Source organism: Neofelis nebulosa, chromosome 9 (assembly GCF_028018385.1).
Source record: "Neofelis nebulosa isolate mNeoNeb1 chromosome 9, mNeoNeb1.pri, whole genome shotgun sequence".
NCBI lineage: Eukaryota > Metazoa > Chordata > Mammalia > Carnivora > Felidae > Neofelis > Neofelis nebulosa.
Genome location: NC_080790.1, coordinates 30,379,636 through 30,402,895, shown reverse-complemented (window position 1 = coordinate 30,402,895; position 23,260 = coordinate 30,379,636). Strand labels below are relative to the sequence as shown.

The window sequence follows — 23,260 nt, the reverse complement described above, 5'->3', positions numbered from 1 at the left end:
TTACAGAGTTCTGACCAAGGCTGTCCCCTGACCGTACAAAGGAAGACAACCATTTTACTTTTATTCATGTAGAGTAGCTAACTCTCGTTGAGCACTTACTGTGTTCCAGGTTTGTTCTAATCCCTTTACGTGTATTATCTCCTTGGACTCTAACCACAACTTTATGAGGTAATTCACCTATATTTTATAGATGAAGAACCTCCGGTACAGAGAGGTGATGTAACTTACCTAAGTCTGAGATCTAGTAAGTGGCAGAGCTTGGATTCAGACCCAACTGGTTCAACTTCATAGTCTCTGCTTTGAGTGGCTAAAATGAACAAATCAGGAGACTACAGATGCTGGAGAGGATGTGGAGAAACGGGAACCCTCTTGCACTGTTGGTGGGAATGCAAACTGGTGTAGCCAACTCTGGAAAACAGTGTGGAGGTTCCTCAAAAAATTAAAAATAGACCTACCCTATGACCCAGCAATAGCACTGCTAGGAATTTACCCAAGGGATACAGGAGTGCTGATGAATAGGGGCACTTGTACTCCAATGTTTATAGCAGCACTTTCAACAATAGCCAAATTATGGAAAGAGCCTAAATGTCCATCAACTGAAGAATGGATAAAGAAATTGTGGTTTATATATACAACGGAATACTACTTGGCAATGAGAAAGAATGAAATATGGCCTTTTGTAGCAACATGAATGGAAGTGGAGAGTGTGATGCTAAGTGAAATAAGTCATACAGAGAAAGAACAGATACCATATGTTTTCACTCTTATGTGGATCCTGAGAAGCTTAACAGAAAGCCACGGGGGAGGGGAAGGGGAAAAAAAAAGTTAGAGAGGAGGGAGCCAAACCATAAGAGACTCTTGAAAACGGAGAATAAACTGAGGGTTGATGGGGGGTGGGAGAGAGGGGAAAGTGGGTGATGGGCATTGAGGAGGGCACCTGTTGGGATGAGCACTGGGTGTTGTATGGAAACCAATTTGACAATAAATTTCATAGTAAAAAAAAACAACAGAGGCGCCTGGGTGGCTCAGTCGGTTAAGCGTCCAACTTCGGCTCAGGTCATGATCTCACGGTTCGTGCATTCAAGCCCCGCATCGGGCTCTGTGCTGACAGCTCGGAGCCCGGAGCCTGGAGCCCGCTTCAGATTCTGTGTCTCCCTCTCTCTCTGCTCCTCCCCCGCTCACGCTCTGTCTCTCTCTCTCAAGAATAAATAAACACTAAAAAACAACAACAACAACAAAGTCTCTGCTTTTAATTACTGTCTGAAACTGCTTCATATATATTATAATATAGCCAATAATTTAGGAATCTTGAAAGAGAATAATAATGTACTCTATAGATATCAAATATTATGTAAAATGTTAATATTAAAATAAGCCATTGATTTGTCTTCACTTCAGCCATGTCCAAGAATTCTGATGTGTTCGGCTTCAGTGTCTGCACATCACTGGGTAATTAATAATAAGTAATCGTGTCATATTTAGTATATTTAAATAAATATTTAAAGCATGAAAATATTTAATATATTAAATTTAAATGTTTTCAATTTAAATAGGAAATGTAATAGTTATTGTAAATATTTTCTCTAAGTTTTTTGTTCCTTTAAATAACTTGGGCTAAAACGCATAATACAATAATAAAAAAGAAAGTACCATTATTGTATTTTAAAACAGCATTAAAGTATTTGATACAGATTTTTTAAAAAAGAGAACAGGGGGTACTTAATTATTTCACTTGATCTTAGCCAAGAGGCTGAGAAGCGATGGGACTTAATTATTTTATCCCTGTTGAACATGGTGCTTCTTTTTGTGGGCAATGATTGCAGTTTTCATAAAAACTATTCTTTCATGTCTGATCTGAAGTTCTGTTTTTTTAGGATCTTTCAACGCACTTCTTAGAGAACTGGTAGCAGAATTCACTTTGACTGACAATTCAGCCAACACAACCACTTCCCTCCTCAGATCCCTCTGCCATTATGATGACAGTGTTCTTCTTGGTTCCTGGCTTCAAGAAACTGATCATAAATCAATTGAAGACCAGGTAGCAAACTACACAGGGAATGAAATACTACGTCATCAAAAGCAATGGGGCTGTTACAGATTGTTACTTAAAAAGGAAATATTTCAGACTAAAGTTTAATTTTATTTTAGCTTTCTTAGACATTTAAAGATCGCTTCCTGGTGGTAGAAAAAAATAGTGAAAAATGGTGAATTTCTTACGTTCTTTTAAAAAAAGACTTACTAATGCCTCTTTTAGTGAGTTTTCGTGAGTTGAAGTTATTCCTGATATTGTTTTGCTTACACATTGTAAGGTGGTCAATATACAAATGTTAAAATGAATAAGTATTTTCTTAAAATTATACAAGGTGTTACTGATGGCTTTTTTTAGTGGCCAAATAATATTTTTATCTATTTAAAATTTTTCAGATTCAATCATTTTTGTTTTTTTCTTTTTTTTCAAATTCAATCATTCTTGGTTTTTCTGTTTTTCATGCCTAACTAATACTTAGTGAGTTTCTTAAAAGTAGATTTTGAATGATTTTTATGTCCTTCTTTTTGTAGCTCCAGCCAAACAGTGCATCTGGAAGTGGGGCTCTGGAGCACGACCCATCCTCCATTTACTTACGAATCCCTGCTGGAGAAGCTGTGCCTGGTCCTCTCCCTCTTGGGGTTTCAGTCATTGATGCTTCTGTGGCTCTTTTTGGTGTAGTGTTTCCTCATGTTTCTTACAAACACCGGTTAGTATAAAATCAATCAAATAATTTTAGTTTAATATAAACTATACCAGAGAGGAGGTGGGTGGGGGATGGTTTAAGTGGGTGATGGAGATTAAGGAGGGCTTTTATTGTGAGGAGCCCTGGGTATTGTATGGAAGTGTTGGATAACTATATTGCACACCTGAAACTAACGATTACACTGGTAGCTAGCTGCAATTTAAATGAAAACTTTTTAAAAATAAAAATTAAAAAATAAAATAAAAAATAACACTTTTTAAGTATTTAACATAATAAAGCTGTCAGGAAAAACATATATATAAATTATATTTAAGCAATAGATTTTCGCATCTCAGTTACCTGTAATAAGGTAAACTACTACTTAAATAATAGGCTTATAAATTTAATAATGTAAGTGACACATACATGATGAAAAAAATTGCTTGAAAATTCCACATAATTGAAACGTTTTAAGATTTGGCTCTGTGAACTGGCCTCTGGCATCCATTGTCTTGTGGACTGTCTTAAAACAGCAAGATTTTCATTTCAATAATTCATTTGCGAGTTTTTAAGTAGGTTTTCCATATCTTTAATTAGAGACATCACTTTGCTCTTTTTTTTTATTACTGAAGAAGTTAATGAATGTGAAGTCCATTCTCTAATAGTGTTTGTCTGTCATATGGTTTAGTCTGGGACTTAGGAAACGAAAGTAACAGGTTGTTTTTCTAATAGGAGCATTTTGGTTTGCTGTATTCTGTGTCCACAGACACTATCCCTAATTTTTGTAGGCATTTTATCTATTTATGGTGGTTTTCTCAAGAAGAAGAGTGAAAATGAATTAGTGTAAGACACTCATAGGTAACTTGTTTAACAAAATATGCTTTTAGGGGTGCCTGACTGGTTCATTCGGTGGAGCATGTGACTCTTGATCTCGGGCTTGTGAGTTCAAGCTCCACGTTGGATATAGAGACTACTTAAAAATAAAAAATCTTTTTAAACAATGCTTTTGAAACATTGTTAGGTTTGTGTATAAAGATAACATAAATATAAAAAATAATGTAAATATTATCTTTAAAAAATGCATAGGTTACTTGGTTAATTGCTTTTTAATTTGAGGAGAAAAATTTCCGTGTAAAATTTCACTTTACCCAGGTATCTTTAAGAACATTTGGTTGTCACATAAGTGAAGAATATGAAAGGGGAAAGAATCTCATAAAGCATCTACTTTAATATCCTTGTTTTAAATCAGGAAATCCAGGTCTAAGAGTTTGTGGTTTGCCCAAAGTTACACAGCTAGTTATGAGAGCTGTAAGTAGAGTCCAGGGTTATTTTGACTATATTAACTCACTTTTGTAGAACAATTAAATAAATTACATTAACAATTAATAACTTAAATATCCAGTGATAGAGGAATGAGTCAATCAATTATGGAAGGTCAATAGGTTAGAATGTTTTTTTACATGGATAATGTTTTGATATGCTCCTTATACAATGTTAAATGATAAAAGTAAAATAAAAGGCAAGAAGTGATCCCAGTCCTGTATTTTAAAGAAAAGACCTGAGAGGAGCCTGGGTGGCTCAGTCGGGTAGGAGTCCGACTTTGGCTCAGGTTGTGATCTCACAGTTTGTGAGTTCGAGCCCTGCATTGGGCTCTCTGCTGTCAGCAAAGAGCCCACTTCAGATCCTCTGCCTCCTTCTCCCTCTGCCCCTCCCCCCCTCAAAAATAAATAAACATTAAAAATAATGATTAAAAAAAAGACCTGAAAGAAAATGTATCTGAGGGTAAGAGTAGTTATTTCTGGATGTAATTTTTTGTTACTAATCTTCAAATTAAGTGAAACAAATATTTTATAAAAAAGAAAAAACATTTTTTAAAGTAAGGTTTTTAAAAAGGTTATGTATTTGAGATCAGTCATAGGTGAATCATGCTTCCGGTAGTGTTGGAGACCCTGTGTGTCTTCTTATGTGTATGCTTGAAAGCAATGCCCAGTTTCCTCATCCTTAGAAGATGTGGATCTATGTCAGAGCAAGTACTAAGTAGTCAATCTTAGCCCCCAGTAACTCTCAGTGGAGTTTTACTGAAGGATTAGATGATTTCTTCCTATGTGATATTTGAAGAATACTTTGACCTGAGACCTATGGCCTATTGTAAATTGAGCTTAAATCCTTACAGTGACCTTAGGGAGATCCTGATTTCCTACTTTAGATCGTAGTTATTTTGGTACTGAATCCAACATCCCGGGTTCCTTCGCCCATCTGATTTATTTTTAGAAGAATCTGAAATGATCTCATTCTCTTTTATCGGAATAGTCTCAAATGGCTGTGATTTTTTTTTTTTTTTCTGACTGTCTCATTTAAAAAATTTGAAATAAAAAAAAATTCACTTCTGATTTTTTACATTAAAAGAAAAAAATGACCAAAGCTAAATCCCTTCAAAAAACCTCCCAGTTGGGGCGCCTGGGTGGCTCAGTCGGTTGAGCGTCCGGCTTCATCTCAGGTCATGATCTCACGGTTCGTGAGTTCGAGCCCCGTGTCAGGCTCTGCGCTGACAGCTCAGAGCCTGGAGCCTGGAGCCTGTTTCAGATTCTGTCTCCCTCTCGCTCTGCCCTTACCCTGCTTTGCTCTGTCTCTCTGTCTCTAAAATAAATAAACATTAAAAAAAAAATTTTTTTTTAATAAAAATAAAAAAATAAAATAAAAACCTCCCAGTTAGCTTCTGAGAATAGGACATGAGGTACAGTTTTCTTCCATGTGAGTGTATTTTGAAAAGAAGAAAAAAATTATGCCTCATTTAAAAATTTCCAACTGAATCTTCTACACAGATGCAAAATTAATGATTGCTAATTCTGTTCAAGAAACCTTGAGCACCTACTGTATACCAGGCACTTTGTTAGATTCTGGCGTTAATGTTAACACTGAAATTATGACCTTATTTTGTTCATTGAAACTTAATATTTAGTCTCTTGCCTTGTTCCACTTAAAAACCGCATGCCCCTATATCAATTCAGGAGGAGCTCGGGTTTGAACCAGCTGCAGGAATGAAATAAAAATGAGACAGTGTGGGGCATTATTTGTTACCAATTAGCTTATACTCTTTTTATGTATCTTTTTTGAGCCATATTTGAATAAAAAGTATTGCTAATGTGATCTTTATTCTATTATCATAGATTACAAATGTTGGACCACTTTGCTGAATGCGTTAAACAAGCCAAAGGCGTCCGTCAGCAGGCTGTGCAGCTTAATATTTTTACTGCTGTTCTTAGTGCACTAAAGGTATTTACTTTTAAAACATAAGTATTCTGGGGGCACCTGGGTGGCTCATTTGGCTGAGCATCTCTTAATTTTGGCTCAGGTCATGATCCCACCATTGTGGGAATAGCTCCGAGACGGGCTCTACACTGCATGTGGAGGCTGCTTAAGATTCACTCTCTTTCTGTCTCTGTCTCTCTGTCTCTCTCTCCCCACCCCCCTTCCCCCTCTCTCTCCCTCTCCCTTTCACCCTCTCTCTCCCTCTCCCTTTCACCCTCTCTCTCTCTCTCCCTTCGTTGGCCCCTCTCCCCCACTTGAGCACGTGTGTATGTTCTCTCTTTCAAATAAAATAAATAAAAATTAAAAAAAAAACATAAGTATTCTGAACTAAGATTTTAATTAATGCCTTTAATAAGGCAGGTATATCTAGACCATTATGATGATTATATGTATATCACTTGAAAACTGTGTTTTTATATTAGCTTAACTAAATTATTAGAAACTATTTATTAGACTCATTGCAATTAAATAAGTGTTTTATAGTTTAATAATGTTAAAGTTCATTTTTTGATCTGATCTTTCAGATTTTATAAGTTCTAGTAAGTTCTCTTGGAATTTTCAAAGATGTCTAATAAAATCTTGTATTCTACTTGAGGTTAACTAGATAAAGTTTGAGTTCCATTTGTGGTTTAGACCATAAATCAGGAGAGACTATGTTGTACAGCTGAAAAAAGGCTACATTTAGAGACTGTGTTCTGGTTTAGATCTCATAGGTTTATGTCTTAGGCAGTTCCTTAACCTTTTGAACCTCGGTTTCTGTATGTTTGAAGTGAAATAACCAATATTTTGCCTATCTCTCAGAGTTCATGCACTGTTCTATGCAGCCTATAGCCTCTCGTGACATATTTGAAAACTTTTTTATATTATTCAGCACTAAGCTTGTTATAAGGTTTACCGTTAAAATGGCAGCAAATACAAGTGTTTAAATGGGCGTGAATTAAATTGTGTTTTGTAAACATCAGGGCAAAGGGACATAGGCATTGAATACAGAAATAGAAGTTTGTATCATTTATATAACTATTAGTATATGCCCTATTTAGAGACCATCAGCTAATACGAACATCTGAGTTTTTTAAAAAACAATTGAGTAGTCAGTCTTCCTTAGTGGTTGGAAGGTGAATGAACCAACTGTAATATTGCTCTACAGTATACTTTTCTTCATAGATTTGCTTGCTAATGCCCCTGCTATGGCTAACATTTTCTCCAGGCACCATGAGTTGGATTTTTGGTCTCATGTGAGCTAAGTTCCATGTTCTAGGTGTACCTAGAACAGAGATACTAACATTTAATATGATGAACAAAGTGTATCGATATTCAGTTACTGATTATTTTTACCTTATTTTATCTTTTTATATATATTGAATGTACTCTTGATGACATAATTATCTTCTCTGGAATTTTTATAGAAACATGTCAAATTTTCATACTCCTCAGCCTTTTTCCTTACCTAAAGTTCTAATGGTAAATGTCAATTAGTTGAATACCAGTTGACTTAATAGTATAGCATCCTTTATACATAAAAGCAATACTTTTATATAAAAAGCATTAGTCTTTGGATAAAGATACGTCCAGGGATTGTTCATCTTAGGGCTGATTGACTATAACCTTGTTATATATCATGTTGTGAATCATGTTTAGGAAAGTGATTAGTTTAACGGGTATTGATTCTAGGCATAATATATGCATACGAAAGATGGCTGAAGAAGGGGAGCAGGTAGGTGAATGGGTAACATAGGTGAAGGGGACTAAGAGGTACAAACTTTCAGTTACAAATAGGTCATAGGAATACAGCATGGGAAATATAGTTAATAATATTGTAATAATATTGTACATTGACCGATGGTGACTACACTTATCATGATGAGCATAGCTTAATGCGTAGAATTGTCTAATCATGATGTTGTACAACTAAAACTAGGTTTGTACAGTATGTCAACTGTACTTCAATTAAAACAAAAAGATAGTTGATACATAATACCCCTATTTTATAGCAGCATTATTTACAATAGCCAAGATATGGAAGCAGCCCAGGTGCCCATCAACTGGTGAATGGATAAAGAAGATGTGGTATATATACACAATGGAATGTTGCTCAGCCATCAAAAATAATGAAGTCTTGTCATTTGCAGTGACATAGATGGAGCTAGAGAGTATAATGCTAAGTAAAATAAGTCAGAGAAAGACAAATACCATATGATTTCACTCATGTGGAATTTAAGAAACAAAACAAGCAAAGGGAAAAAGAGAGAGAGAGAGAAACTACTCTTAACTATAGAGAGCAAACTGGTTACCAGAGGGGAGGTGGGTGGGCGGATGGGTGAAATAGGTGATGGGGATTAAGGAGTGCACTTGTCATGGTGAGCACTGGGTGATTAAAATAAAAACTTTAGGGGCGCCTGGGTGGCTCAGTCGGTTAAGCGTCCGACTTCGGCTCAGGTCATGATCTCACGGTCCGTGAGTTCGAGCCCCGCGTCGGGCTCTGTGCTGACAGCTCAGAGCCTGGAGCCTGTTTCAGTCTGTGTCTCCCTCTCTCTCTGACCCTCCCCCGTTCATGCTCTGTCTCTCCCTGTCTCAAAAATAAAATAAAATGTTAAAATAAAAACTTTAAAAAATTAAAAAATAAAAGATGGTTGAAAAAAAGTGGGTGGAAATACATGTATATTTACAAAGATTGCAGCACATCTTTTTCTTTTATGTACTGTGAATTTTGAATTTGCCCCCTTCCCCCACCCCCTTTTTTGTTTTTAACAACCATAGGGCCTGGCTGAAAACAAAAGTACTTTAGGACCTGAGGAAGTTCGTAAATCTGCTCTGACTCTGGTTATGGGCGCTCTTGACAACCCAAACCCCATCTTAAGATGTGCAGCAGGGGAAGCTCTTGGAAGAATGGCTCAGGTGGTTGGGGAAGCAACCTTCATTGCTAGAATGGCCCAGTATAGCTTTGACAAGTAAGTGGGTCTTTTTACTGACAAGTAAGTTTCTCATAGAGACAAAGATGTCTTTTTAGTAGTCAATAATTATATTAACTGGGTGATATGCTTTCCACATGGTATAGCATATGACAAAATTTTGTGTGTTTTTTTATAATGATTTTAATTTTCAATGTAGTAATTGTTTAAACTCCAGAACCTGGGAAAGTTGTAATATTATAGATACTTTTAAGGTGGTCAGGTTTCAGCCTTTGAATATTACATAATGGAATCAAGCAGATTGTTAATACGACCTCTCTTAGTTAGTTATATGTACTCTGCTCTGAAGACGTGTTCTGGAAGTCCCTTTCTCTTATCTCTGCTCCTTACATTACTCTTTTTGTTAATTATTCATTTTTTGGAATAAGCCATTCTTTTTATAACTGCCAGCAAGTTTATCATCTTTTAAATTATCCCTGAAACGGGAAAAGTTGGTGTTAGGTTTTAAGGATTTCTTTTTATATTAATTAAAAAGAGTGATCTCAGAGTTCCAAATAAGTATGATTAAGATGATGCCCTTATTAGTGACTCTTGGTTGGTTGTTAATCAGGTACTTAAAGTAGACAAGTTGAAAATCAAGTGTGGTCAAGAACTGATACTTGAGTTATGTAAATTAACCACTGTATATTTTGAGTACTAATTATACCAAACTAGGCCATAAACTTTAATGAGAGAGGTGGGGGGGAAGCAATGGTTGTGAAGCAGTAGTTCTGAATAAAAAGTATTTTCTGAATTCTTGGTTATATGAGAATGGCTTTTCCCTGTCTTCAGACATGAGCAACAATTTGATTATAGGGTAATGCCCCAGTGTGTTGTTTGAATCACTAAGGATAATATGAGCAAGCAGAAGATAAAATAGTCCCTGACACTTGATCTTCTGTAGGATGACTTTTACCATTTTCTAACAATAGATCAGTTTTGCTTTTCCAAGTATGTCATTGATTCTGAAATCCAACTTCCACTAAAGATTTTTTAAAATATACAACCAGTCTTACCTGTTTAATGATTTGTGCTCTGTTAATAATAGGTAAAATAGGAGTTTTACACATCCAATAACCTCAACAAACCCGAGGTGGAATAAAGACAAAAGAAAAGCATAGCATAATCAAATTTCATAAAGGCAGTGATAAAGAGAATGTCATAAAAGCAGCCAGTTGGGGGAAGACATCATGCAGAGGAACAAAGATAACAATTTCAGCGGGCTTCTGATTATAAACTATGCAAGCAAAAGGCAGTAGAGTGACCTAGAACTTTATAGCCAGTGAAAATACCTTTTTAAAACTGAAGTTTTAATAAAGACTTTCAGACTGTGAAAAGTTGGAAAATTCATTGCTTACACGGTGTACCATAAGACGTGTTAAAAGAAGCTTTTTGGAAAAAAAAAAAAAAAGATGATAGTAGATGAAACTTTGAATGTAACATACAGAAATGAAGAGTGCCAAGAGTGGTAGGTATGTAGATAAATATAAAGACTTACTCTTTATATGTCTGTTTTAAAATGACCTATTATTTTATTCTCATTTATTTTTTATTATATTTTACTTTTGGTTATCGTTTAGTTTTTATTTCATAATCGTAAATTTAACTCTGCAATCCAGCTAAACTTGGAGGGGAATAAGGAAATTATGGAACCCACAGAACTGCAGCGAGATACAAAGATTACAGCGAGAGCAGACAAGGGCAAAGCAGTGCTCTCTTGAGCTACAGCAGGAATGGTCTGGTAGTTAAGATAAAACACAAGTCAAATTTAATAGATTTGTCCACAGTCAGCAATGGTGATCTTCTTTCTAGTCTTGCCATTCCTGGACCCAAAGCGCTCTGTGGCTTCCACAATGTTCATGTCCTCTTTCACTTGCCAGAGACCACATACTTGCCATCCAACCACTTACTCTTGGCAATGCGGATGAAAAAACTGTGAACTGTTGTGTTGGGTCCAGCATTTGCCATGGACAAGATTCCAGGACCCCTATGCTTCAGGATAAAATACTCATCATCAAATTTCTCCCCATTGATGGACTTGCCACCAGTGCCATTATGGTATGCCAAGTCACTGCCCTGACACATAAATCCCAGAATAATCCCATGAAAGCAGGAACTTGTATAACCAAATCTTTTCTCCCCAGTGCTCAGAGCATAAAAATTTTCTACTGTTTTTCAAACTTTGTCTGCAGACAGCTCCAAGGTGACACAGCCCAGGGGCTTACCATCCATGGCGATGCCGAAGAACATGGTGGAGTTGACCGTGGCTGAGTGGCACAGGCAGCTCCTGGGCAACAGAGTTCGCAAGCTATTTTTAGTCGCATTTTTTAAATGCCTTGGGAAGATAATTGACCCTTTCATGCAAAAATGATAATGTATGGTAGGATTTTAATAGAGAGAGAAGTAAAAATACATGACAGCAGTGCAAAGAATGGGAAGAGGAAATGGTGGCATACTCTGTGTACAATATACATGAAAAAATATAATATTCTTTGAAGGTATATCATAATGGGTTAGAAATGTATAATGTAAACTCCAGAGATCCTACTAAAAAACAAAAATGTATAACTAATAAACCAATAGTGGAGATAAAATGGAATCATAAAAAATACTAAATCCAAAAGAAGATGGAAAGAAGGAAAAAGAAACAAACTGATGTGACAGAGCACGAATAGCAATATGGGAGACTTAAACCCAACCTGCTGATAATTACATTAAATATAAATGGTCTAAACATTACAAGTAAAAGTTAAAATTTGTCATATTGGATAAAAAGCAAAATCTAACTGAATGCTATCTACAAGAAACCCCTTTAACTCTAAAGAAAGAAATAGGTTAAAAGTAAAAGGATAGGGATAATATACCAGGAAAACACTAACTCAAAGGAAGCTAGAGTGGCTCTGTTATTATCAGAAAAAGTAGATTTTGTAACAAAAATTGTTACCAGAATAAATGAGTGCTTTCATAATGATAAGAGGACCAATTTCCCCCAAGAATACATAGCAATTCTCAATGTATGTGTATCTTATGATATAGTTTTAAAATACATGAAACAAAACCTAATAGAAGTGAAAGTAAAATAGACAAGTCTAAAATTATATTTGGTGATCTCAGCATTCCTGTCTCAGTAACTAATAGAACAGACACTCCGATTATTAAAAATGTAGATTTTACCAACGCTGTCATCTAGCTTGGCTGACTGACATTTGTAGAATACTTTACAAAAGAAGCAATATACATTCTGCCTTTCTCTCTCTCTCTCTCTCTCTCTCTCTCTCTCTCTCTCTCTCTCTCCTTATTCTCCTTATTCTCCTTATTCTCCTTATTCTCATAATTCTTTTTAAAAAAATCAGGTTTGTATTTCATTGAGTTTTTCTATTGTCTTTCCATTTTCTCTTCCACTGATTTCTGCTTTATTTTTATAACTTGCTTCATTATGCTTACCTTCAGTTCAGTTTACTTTTCTCTTTCTAGATTCTGAAGGTGGAGGTTTAGATAATTCATTTAAAACCTTTCTTCTTTTCTAATACAAGGATTTTGATGCTATAAATTCACCTTGATACACACTTTAGCTGCATACCATAAATTCTGATACGTTTTATTTCCTTATTGGCTCAATTAATTATCTATCTTGGTAAATGTTCTATGGATACTTGAAAAGAATTACCATTGGTGAATTTTATTTTATATAAATATATCCCAATAAAGCTTATTTTTTAAGTAATCTGCAATATCTTCTTTTTATATTTTTTAATTCATTAGATATATTTCACAAAGAAAAAGACTGATGCATGTTAAAGAGGTTCAGATCATAATTATAGAGAATTTCTTCAATTAACATTTTCTGTAATTTTGTAATTTCTGTAATCTAAATTTTTAGATTTTTAAAGCCAGTTATAAAAGCAATTCGTGTTTATTTAAAACACCAATAATAAAAATATGTTTCAAATGATTCTTAACTTTTCAAGGAATAATAAATGTTAAAAACTGAGAAGTGGTGATTCTTCTTTCAGATTTTCTCTAAAATTAAAATGAAATATGTGACTTTAGCCAACCATTTTAAATTAATCTCTGACTCTTGGTAGGGAGTGGAGAAAGAAGTAATCATGATTGTAGTCTTTTCTGATTTCCACAATAAATCCCGTTTATGGTGTGACTCATAAGCTTGTTATTGTCATAGGGAAATAGAAAGGCCAGTCCCTGAAGCATATAATTATTTTCCCAGGTTGAAATCAGCCCGAGATGTTGTATCCAGAACTGGGCACTCATTGGCTCTGGGTTGCTTGCATCGTTATGTTGGTGGTATCGGCTCAGGACAACATCTGAAAACCAGTGTCAGCATTTTATTGGCTTTAGCACAAGATGGAACATCCTCGGAAGTCCAGGTATAATGCTGATTTTGTTTTTATTTATGACATTTTTAAATAATATTTTTATGACTGTCATTTGTTTTATAAAATAGTAATGATTCTTATAATTTGTTTGGAAAAATGTTACTAGGGTCTTTGTTTTATGAGTTCGATTTGTAAAACTGTAGAACAGGAATTTGTATTTTAACCTAGTCTTAAATCTGTCTTATTCTGGGAATTTAACCCATTCACATATATTTCTCAAAATATAGTTTCTTTTTATTAATTTACTATCTTTTGTACTTGTTTCCTCTTTTTTTGCATTTCCTTACATTTGCTAAGTTTTTGTTGTTGTTGTTGTTGTTGTTGTTGTTGTTGTTGTTGTTGTTTTGAGAGAGAGCAAGAGCAGGGGAAGGGCAGGGAGAGAGGGAGACACAGAATCCAAAGCAGGCTCCAGGCTCCAAGCTGTCAGCACAGAGCCCAACGCAGGGCTCGAACCCACAAACTGAGATCATGACCTGAAGTCAGACGCTTAACCAAATGAGCCACCCAGGCACTCCACATTTGCTGAGTTGATCAAGTTTGTTTTAATGGCTATCCTGTCTCTCTTCCCACTCAGACACCAGTCCAAGTCTGGGTTTTTTGGTTGAATTTTCAAGTGTTCTCCTGGAATTTTTGTTTGTTTATGCTCGAACATTTTATATACAAATAAATACAACCACAACGAAAGGCAAGAGCTTCACATGTCTGAAAACATACTACACTAAGGATTTGCCACCATGCACTGATGCACCTAAAAATATTAAGAGTATATGACTATAGTAGCATTCAGCTTGCCAGCTTCATACTGGGACTGTAAGTTGGGAGAAGAAACAATTCAGTTGCCATTACTACATACCATTAGTTTGTGATAAATTAGTTCCTTCACAGTTAGACAAGAAGCAGTAAATCCAGCAGAGGCTTCCAGTCTACAGGCTTAGTTTGCCTTTGACTTCTTGGTAAAAGTTTCCAGCTGTGTAAAGCCCAAAATTCCCAAAAAGTTTAGAAACAAAAGTTAGTAAGCTTATTACTTGTTAGGCGCTACACTTTTTAAAAAAAAAAATTCTGTTTTCACAGTAGACTGCGAGATGAACTGCGAGATCATGACCTGAGCTGAAATCAAGAGGTGGAGGCTTAACCAGCTGAGCCATCCAGGCACCCCTACATGATTCTTTTTATATGAGAGGACATTTTACTATAATTTGTATCAATTGCATTCCCTCAGCACTACTGTATGTCTGCACAAGAAGACTACAGTAGATATTCTTAAGTTTTCCCTAATTTGTCTTCTGTTTTAAGAATCCTAACTCAAGGAGCATCTGCGTAGTTCAGTCAGTTAAATGTCCCAACTTTTGATTTTAGCTCAGGTCATAATCTTACAGTTCACAGGATCGAGCCCTGTGTCGGCCTCTGCACTGCACAGATCCTGCTTGAGACTCTCTCTCTCTCTCTCTCTCTCTCTCTCTCTCTCTCTCTCTCTGCCCCTACCCCATTTGCATGTGCACACTCTCAAAACAAATAAACTTTTAAAAAAGTAAGATGTTAGTAGTTACTAAAATTTAAGTTAAAAAAATCAGCTCAGTATACTCTAATTATTCCTTACAACTAAACGAAATTATATTTCATTCCAGACATGGTCTCTTCATTCACTTGCTCTTATAGTGGATTCTAGTGGCCCAATGTATCGTGGATATGTGGAGCCAACATTATCTCTAGTTCTTACCTTGCTGTTGACTGTTCCACCTTCACATACAGAAGTTCATCAATGTTTGGGTAGATGTTTGGGTGCCATAATAACTACGGTTGGCCCTGAGCTACAAGGTGAGTGAATTCATCTTAAATGAAAGGAACTACATTTTGCTGTCTTTCAGTTTCCTGCATGTCACTATCATGTTGCTAAATGAAAACTTATAATAATAATAATAATAATTACTATGTACTGAATGCTTGTTATTTACCAAAGACCTATGACTCTTCTTTTTACATATGGTATTTAATCTAATGCATACACCATACCTATAACTGACTGTTATTTGAAGTTTTGAGCAGAGACAGCCTTTCCAAATTATATTTTACCTGGATCCCCATGAAGACAAGATGAAAGTGTTGTCCCTGTGTCCCGGAGTGCCATCCACTTGTCTTCATGGACTTTTGCTTCACTGTTTTCTTTGAACTCTAAAGCTCAGGATCAAAGTTTGAAAACCCACTGCAATAAAGGGGATAATATTATGTAATTTCTCTGTGAGGAAGCAAACTCAGAGAAGATAGGTATGATCCTAAGGCCCGCATTCTAACCACACAATTCCACCGACATAACTTTACTAAAGGTTGAATGAAACATACAAGGCAGAAAATTACTGTGAATTTATCCTGAATGTACCAGCCATTTTCAAAATTTTCACTTTTTTCCCATCATTCAGTAAATGCTTTAAGTGGGTGAAGATGTTTATACACATTATCTCATTTAACTTTGACAACATCCTGAGATAGGTATATCACTCCATTTTATAGATGGAACTCTAAGGCTGGGAGAGGTTAAGAACTTTTCCAAGTTTTGTATAGCCAGCAAGTGGTTGGAGCCAGAGGTGAAGCCCACATCAGTTTCTTTTGCATGCATTCTTAACCACTCTGCTGTCTGTGTTGCCTCCATCCAGACAGATATTTTAAAAAAAGAAGCCGTGGGGCGCCTGGGTGGCTCAGTCAGTTAAGCGGCCAACTTCGGCTCAGGTCATGATCTCGCGGTCCGTGAGTTTGAGCCCCGCGTCGGGCTCTGTGCTGACGGCTCAGAGCCTGGAGCCTGTTTCAGATACTGTGTCTCCCTCTCTCTGACCCTCCCTCATTCATGCTTTGTCTCTCTCTGTCTCAAAAATAAATAAACGTTAAAAAAAAAAATTTTTTTTTTTAATTAAAAAAAAAAAAAAAAAAAGAAGCCGAAATAAAAAGATCTTAATGAAGAATGCTAGAAAGTGGAAAATACGTGATTTAGACATGTCTTTTTTCTTGGACTCAGTGTCCTCTTTGAGAAAGTTGATAATTCTTTCTTTCAGTGTTATCATAAGGATATACACAGGATAAATATACAACTTTGATTAAACATAGGTGTTTACCAAGTGCTTTCTAATGCAGTGATAAGGAGGCAATGTGTATTTCAAATTAGAAGTGACCCTATGATTTCCTTATATCTATAAAATTATTTTTTATTTTACATTGGCAAAAGTTTGAAATCACTTATATTAGGCAATTAAGCCATTTTTTTTTTAAGGTTTATTCTTTTTTTTTTTTAAGAGACAGAGACAGAGATGGGGCGCCTGGGTGGCTCAGTCGGTTGGGCGTCCAACTTCGGCTCAGGTCATGATCTCGCGGTCTGTGAGTTCAAGCCCCGCGTCGGGCCCTGGGCTGATGGCTCAGAGCCTGGAGCCTGCTTCCAATTCTGTGTCTCCCTCTCTCTCTGCCCCTCCCCCGTTCATGCTCTGTCTCTCTCTGTCTCAAAATAAATAAAACGTTAAAAAAAAAAAAGAGAGACAGAGACAGAGCATGAGTGGGGGAGGGGTAGAGAGAGAGGGAGACACAGAATCCGAAACAGGCTCCAGGTTCTGAGCTGTCAGCACAGAGCCCGATGTGGGGCTTGAACCATGAACTGTGAGATCATGACCTGAGCTGAAGTTGGACGCTCAACCAGCTGAGCCACCCAGGCGCCCCGGTAATTAAGCCATTTTTATACAGATAGTATATAATACTACAATTATTTTTCCTATCTCTGTAAAAATTTCCATTAATCTTCTTAGGAAAATACAATTTAAAGTTATTAAATACTGTCGTGATAATATTGGTTGAACAGAGAAACAGAATGAGGAATTTTCTGTCTCTTTCAAATAAAACAATGATGGATTTATTTTTTTATTTTATTTTTTTTTAAATTTTTTTTTCAACGTTTTTTATTTATTTTTGGGACAGAGAGAGACAGAGCATGAACGGGGGAGGGGCAGAGAGAGAGGGAGACACAGAATCGGAAACAGGCTCCAGGCTCCGAACCATCAGCCCAGAGCCTGACGCAGGGCTCGAACTCACGGACCGCGAGATCGTGACCTGGCTGAAGTCGGACGCTTAACTGACTGCGCCACCCAGGCGCCCCAAAACAATGATGGGTTTAAAAGACAACATAGTTTCCTAGGGAGTATATGTAAACCTAGCTAAACCTGGAGGGATATATTGTTGTCATCGATAGACAATCATGTTTTGAAATCATTTCTATGGACTTCGTAGACTTTCTGTCTTCAAAACTGTACAGTAATCAGAGGTTATTTAGAAGACAATTATTTTCTAGGAATATTTTTGGTAATACTAATAATTGTGTTTTGCATTTTCTTGTATTTTTCGATTAGGGAACGGAGCAACAATTTCCACCATTCGTTCTTCTTGTTTGGTGGGTTGTGCCATAACCCAGGACCATTCAGATTCCCTTGTTCAGGCTGCTGCCATTTCTTGCCTTCAGCAGCTTCACATGTTTGCACCACGACATGTCAACCTATCTAGTCTTGTTCCTAGCCTGTGTGTAAGTATAAAGCTGCTTCGTTTATATATTTATTTATTTAATATTTTCAAAGTTTATTTATTTTGAGAGGGACAGAGACAGCACAAGCGGCTGGTGGGGGGAGGGGGTGCGGTTGGCAGAGAGAGAGAGAGAGAGAGACAGAGACACAGAGAGACAGAGAGACAGAGAGAATCCCAATCCCAAGCAGGCTGTCAGCACCAAGTCAAACGTGGAGCTCGAAATCCCAAACCGTGAGATCATGGCCTGAGCCGAAACCAAGAGTCAGATGCTCAACTGAATGAGCCACCCAGGCACCCCTCATTCATGGATTTATTTAGAGAGCCCCAGATTTGTTTCCCAAAAGATTAAACTAGACCCAAAACAAAAAATGGAAGTTTCCTAGATTGTGAATCTTAGAGATTCAGCTTCAGTAGTCATTTTATGACTGTTCGTTTTATTTACTGGTTTCCTTTTTCACCTTTTAAGAAATATTTTGATGAGCTGTTTATGTCTTGGCTAAGGATGTATCATATTTTTAGCTTTTCCCATTCAGAATTTTGTCTCCTGAAGTTTGATTGATAACTTCTGAGGGGCAATTGCTGTCATCACAGTCATTAATCTGTTCACTTAATAAATACTTATTGAGAAACTGCCATATGTCATGTACTATGCAAAGTACTGGGAATACATTTTATAGATGAGACAAGATGAAGTTTCTGTCATATAAAATTTATAGTTTACAAGGGAACATGGCCAATAATAATTTACCAATATGACAATTGCTAGAAAGGGCTATTGGAAAACATGTAACAGGGAGCCTGTCAGAATCCAGGCATTCAGAAAAGATTTCCCTGAAAAAATGATATTCAAGGTGTGATAAATAAGAGTTAGTTTGAGAGAAAGCATGGTATTGGTATAGACAGCATTTATTTTTAGGGAGAGAGAAAAATGTGAAAGGCCCCAAGATGGGAAGGAGTGTGATACATTCAAGAAACTGTTTAGTCAGTGTGGTTAGGCTGAGAGAGAAGGGGTGGATAGGGCCCAGGCACAGGATGAAGCTGGACAGTTAGCCAGGTGAGAGATCATGCAGACTTTCTAGATGTAGTAAAACTTTGGACTTTTTTGGCTTTGAGAATTACGGTGGGGCGCCTGGTGGCTCAGTTGGTTAAGCGTCCAACTTCAGCTCCAGTCATGATCTCATGGTCCATGAGTTCCAGCCCCATGTCAAGCTCCGTGCTGATAGCTCGGAGCCTGGAGCCTGCTCTGAATTCTGTGTCTCCCTCTCTGTCTGCCACTTCCCCACTCACACTCTGTCCCCCTTTCAAAAATAAGTAAACATTAAAAAAATTTTTTTTAAAAAGAGAGAGAAATGGGGCGCCTGGGTGGCGCAGTCGGTTAAGCGTCCGACTTCAGCCAGGTCACGATCTCGCGGTCCGTGAGTTCGAGCCCCGCGTCAGGCTCTGGGCCGATGGCTCGGAGCCTGGAGCCTGTTTCCGATTCTGTGTCTCCCTCTCTCTCTGCCCCTCCCCCGTTCATGCTCTGTCTCTCTCTGTCCCAAAAATAAATTAAAAATGTTAAAAAAAAAAAAAAAAAAAAAAAAAAAAAAGAGAGAGAAATACGGTGGTCTAGGAGAGAGATGGTAATGACTTGCTCCCTATTAGTAGCAATGAGAATGCAGAAAAATAAATGGATTTGAGTGATGTTTAAGAGAAAGAATCAGTGCAATTCGTTGATTAATGGGCTGTAAGGAAAAAGGAGAAGGATATAATCCAAGTTCCTGACTTGCACATAGTAATGTAATTTTCTGAGATTGGTAACACCAGAATAGGAGAAGGTTGGGAAAGGTGGATGTATGAATTCAGTTTTAGACATTTAGTTAGTTTCATGAGCTAGAGCTCAGAAAAGAGAAGTCTGGTTGGAAAGGTAAATTTGGGAGGCATAAGCATTTAGATGGGCATTAAATACAGAAGTAGATAAGATCACCAGGGAGAGTGCTGCATGAGGAACCCAGCATATAACATTTAGGGAAAGAAAAAGAATCAGGAAAAATATGAAGCAATCTGAGTGGTTAAAGGAAAAATAGAGTTTGTAGTGTTCACGGAAGCCAAGTGGATTAGAGGAGTGGGCTGCTATAACATATTGTTAAGAGATAAGAATGAGAGCTATAATGTGTCCTTTGACTTTTGTCACATGATGGTTTTAGCAAGAGCTCATCTTGCAGAGTGGTACCAGTGGAAGACCAAATACATTGGGCTAATGGTGGGATATGAATAGAAACTTCTTTCCAGAAGTTCACTTTGTAGGAGAGGACTGAGGACAGTAGGTCAAGGGGGAGATGGACTTTTTCTCCTATGGTAGTGAGATGTGAGGGTTTAAATGCTGAGCGGATGGAACCAGTAGGGTGGGAGAGTTTAAGGTGTGGGACGGAGAGTGGAGAGATAATTAATCACCCAAGGTTTCTAATGGGATAAACTTCTCAGGGCACAAGGAAGAGAATCTCTCTCCCGGTACAGCATGAAGAAAGGGGGAGAGGATGAGTGTACATACAGATGAGTTTATGGATTTGGTGGCTTGAAGTTGGGGGGTTATCATCCAATGACTTTTACTTTCACGTAAAAGGGAAGATAAGTTTTATGAACAAAAGAGCAAAGAAGAGGGCCAGAAATTTGACAGGAGTGGGATGTGGGAGATTGAACTAACTGGAGACATAGGAGTTTCTGTGGTAGGACTAAGGCTTCGGCGGAGAATAGTGACCCTTTTGGCTCCAGTGTGTGATTTGTAATGGTAGCAGTTCACCTTGTAGGATTTTTCTCCAAAACCTGTAATCAACTGAGCTCAGGCACTGAGCAGCCAGATAGATGCTTTGGTACGTTCACGGTTGGACTTTGGCCAAGTGGGTTCAGTGAAATGACAGCAGGATGAAAGAAATAAGGATACTAACAAGATAGTGCTGAGATTATGAGCTCTCATTTCAGTAAAGGAGGAAGGAAAAGACAGTATGAGGCTGATATACAAGGAAAGAAAGGCGCTACAGATGTAACCATGGGAGGATATTGCTGAGAAAAAGGGAGGAGGTTACCCAGAATGAGGTGAAGGGACTGAAAGGCCAACATATTAGTTGTTAGATCTGATGTGGTATATTTAACGCACGCAATAAGGTTTGCTCTTGTTTCACCATAGACCAGGGGAATGTGAATCCGTCCTAGACCATCCCAGAATCTGAGAGTGCTGCAGGGCAGAAACCAGATGCACATGAAATGTGTACAAAAAACATCCGCAAAGAAAATAGTCGATTAATAGTTCATATCTGATTGCATTCTGCAACAAGATACGTAGCATCCTGCCAAAAACCATGGTTTAATGCCTAAGCTCCGAGGGCATTGATGGCATCTCTTGAGCAAGGTGACTCTGTTACGTGATACAGCTTAGGTTACTGACAAACGTAGGTTACTGACAAAACACAGACATGTATTCTTTAGGTTGTCTGATTCCTCTCTCCATTCTTTTCTCCTTAAATATAATTATACTATGGCATTGACCTTATGAAATAGAGCACATTTAAGAGGATCTGGTAAAGTAATAACATGAGTTTCTTTATCTCAGTGGAGGTTATCAATAAGCCACAGGCTGTGCAATGAGCCTCAAAACTGATTCCCTTGGCAGAACACCAAGGATTTTATTACAAGGTGTGTTGGAGCACTTTCCTGAACCTCTTCCAAGAGGCTAAGTAGTGAGATTCCAGGTAGTTGGTTGGAAGGAGGTGGCTTGGCAGGGTAGCGATGAGAAAAGGGGCCATGCAAGGGGTTGTCTTGTTTCCACATTGCCAAAAGCCCCTGTGCTGTCTCCATACCAGATCTTTCAACACTGAAAATTAGTCCACACGTGGTTTCATCCAAATTAGTGAAATCGGTTCAGATTTTTACAAATTTTGTGTTTATTCCTACTCAATCATTGCCATCAGAAATGGCAATATTATGTCATACCATGTGTAATACCTCACACAAATGAAATGTGATTTATTTTTTCAGCAAATGTATTGAGAGGTGAGTTTCACCATAGTAATCTTTAAGTGACATAAAAGTGTTAAAATTTGTGTGATGTTAGAACTATTCAAAGTGTGTCTTTGAAAGAACAACCACCACTCTGAAGTACTGTTATTTCCCTCTTGGCAAGCAACTGCTTTTCTACCAGGTGACCACAGTTACTCATTCTCCCGTCCTGACAGAAGTATTCCACACATAGGCATTGATGTCATCTGGGATAGTTGTAGGAAATGTCAGTGAGAAAAAGACTTGAACTGAATGCCCAGGTCATCAGTGTCAGAGCAGGGACGTCCAGTTGTCCAGGATGTATATGCGGTGGGTGCAACAAGAGATAGCAAGATGATGTAAAGTATAAAATAACAGGCATTTTTATAGAAAGGTGCAGGTCTACTGTAGGAGTAAGCAACACAATGTTCCTGAAGTTTGTGAAATATAAGACAAAAAAGTTTCTTTAGAAAACAATTAGGCATAATCTAAACTAGTTTAATATATGCATATGCTATGACCCAGAAACTTCACTCTTTTTTTTATAGGCTTTTTTTTTTTTTTTTTACATTTATTTATTTTGAGAGAAAGAGAGTGTGTGAGCGGGGAGGGGCAGAGAGAGAGGGAGAGAGAGTATACCAAGCAGACTCCGTGCTGTCTACGCAGAGCCTGATGCGGTCTCAATCTCAGGAACTGTGAGATCATGACCTGAGCTAAAATCAAGAGTAGGCCGCTTGGGGCACCTGGGTGGCTCAGTCAGTTGAGTGTCTGACTTCAGCTCAGGTCATGATCTCACGGTTCTTGAGTTCGAGCCCCATATTGGGCTTGCTGCTGTCAACACAGAGCCTGCTTCAGATCCTCTGTCCCTCTCTCTGCCCCTGCTCCACTCATGCATGCATGCACGCCGTCTTGCGCTGTCTCTCTCTCAAAAATAAACGTTAAAAAAAAAAAAGAGTAGACACTTAACCAACTGAGCCATCCAGGTGCCCCCAGCAACTTCAGTCTTAAGTAAATAGCTGAAAGAAATACATGCAGATGTGTGCCAAAATACATGTGCAGGAATGTTCATTGATTGGTTATTCAAAATAGCCAAAACCCAGAAATGACCTATATGTCTACCAGTGAGCAGTGGATAAATAGTGATATAATATTCAACAGAACACTACACAGCAATAAAAACAAACTGAAATGTAGTTACTTGGATGAATCTCACAGATAAATTTCTGAGAAGTCGGACATAAGAGCACATTACATGGTTCCATTTATATAAAGTTCAAGAGCAGGCTAAATGAAACTATAATGATGGAAGTCACTATAGATTCTCATTATCTCTAAGGAGCTAGGG

At 37.4% G+C, this 23,260-nt stretch overlaps 1 protein-coding gene and 1 pseudogene across 2 annotated transcripts in view; one reads left to right on the top strand and one right to left on the bottom strand.

The window, feature by feature from the left end:
• Positions 1–23,260, top strand: part of HEATR5B (HEAT repeat containing 5B) — a 100,053-nt gene that overhangs the window by 25,700 nt on the left and 51,093 nt on the right. For both annotated transcript variants that reach the window (XM_058683030.1, XM_058683031.1), the window contains exons 15-21: positions 1,875–2,038; positions 2,560–2,735; positions 5,879–5,984; positions 8,778–8,968; positions 13,194–13,353; positions 14,988–15,177; positions 17,739–17,908. In XM_058683030.1, coding sequence (XP_058539013.1) covers positions 1,875–2,038; positions 2,560–2,735; positions 5,879–5,984; positions 8,778–8,968; positions 13,194–13,353; positions 14,988–15,177; positions 17,739–17,908 — 1,157 coding nt within the window. The remainder of the gene's footprint in view (positions 1–1,874; positions 2,039–2,559; positions 2,736–5,878; positions 5,985–8,777; positions 8,969–13,193; positions 13,354–14,987; positions 15,178–17,738; positions 17,909–23,260) is intronic.
• On the bottom strand, positions 10,716–11,218 carry LOC131484626 (peptidyl-prolyl cis-trans isomerase A-like; annotated as a pseudogene).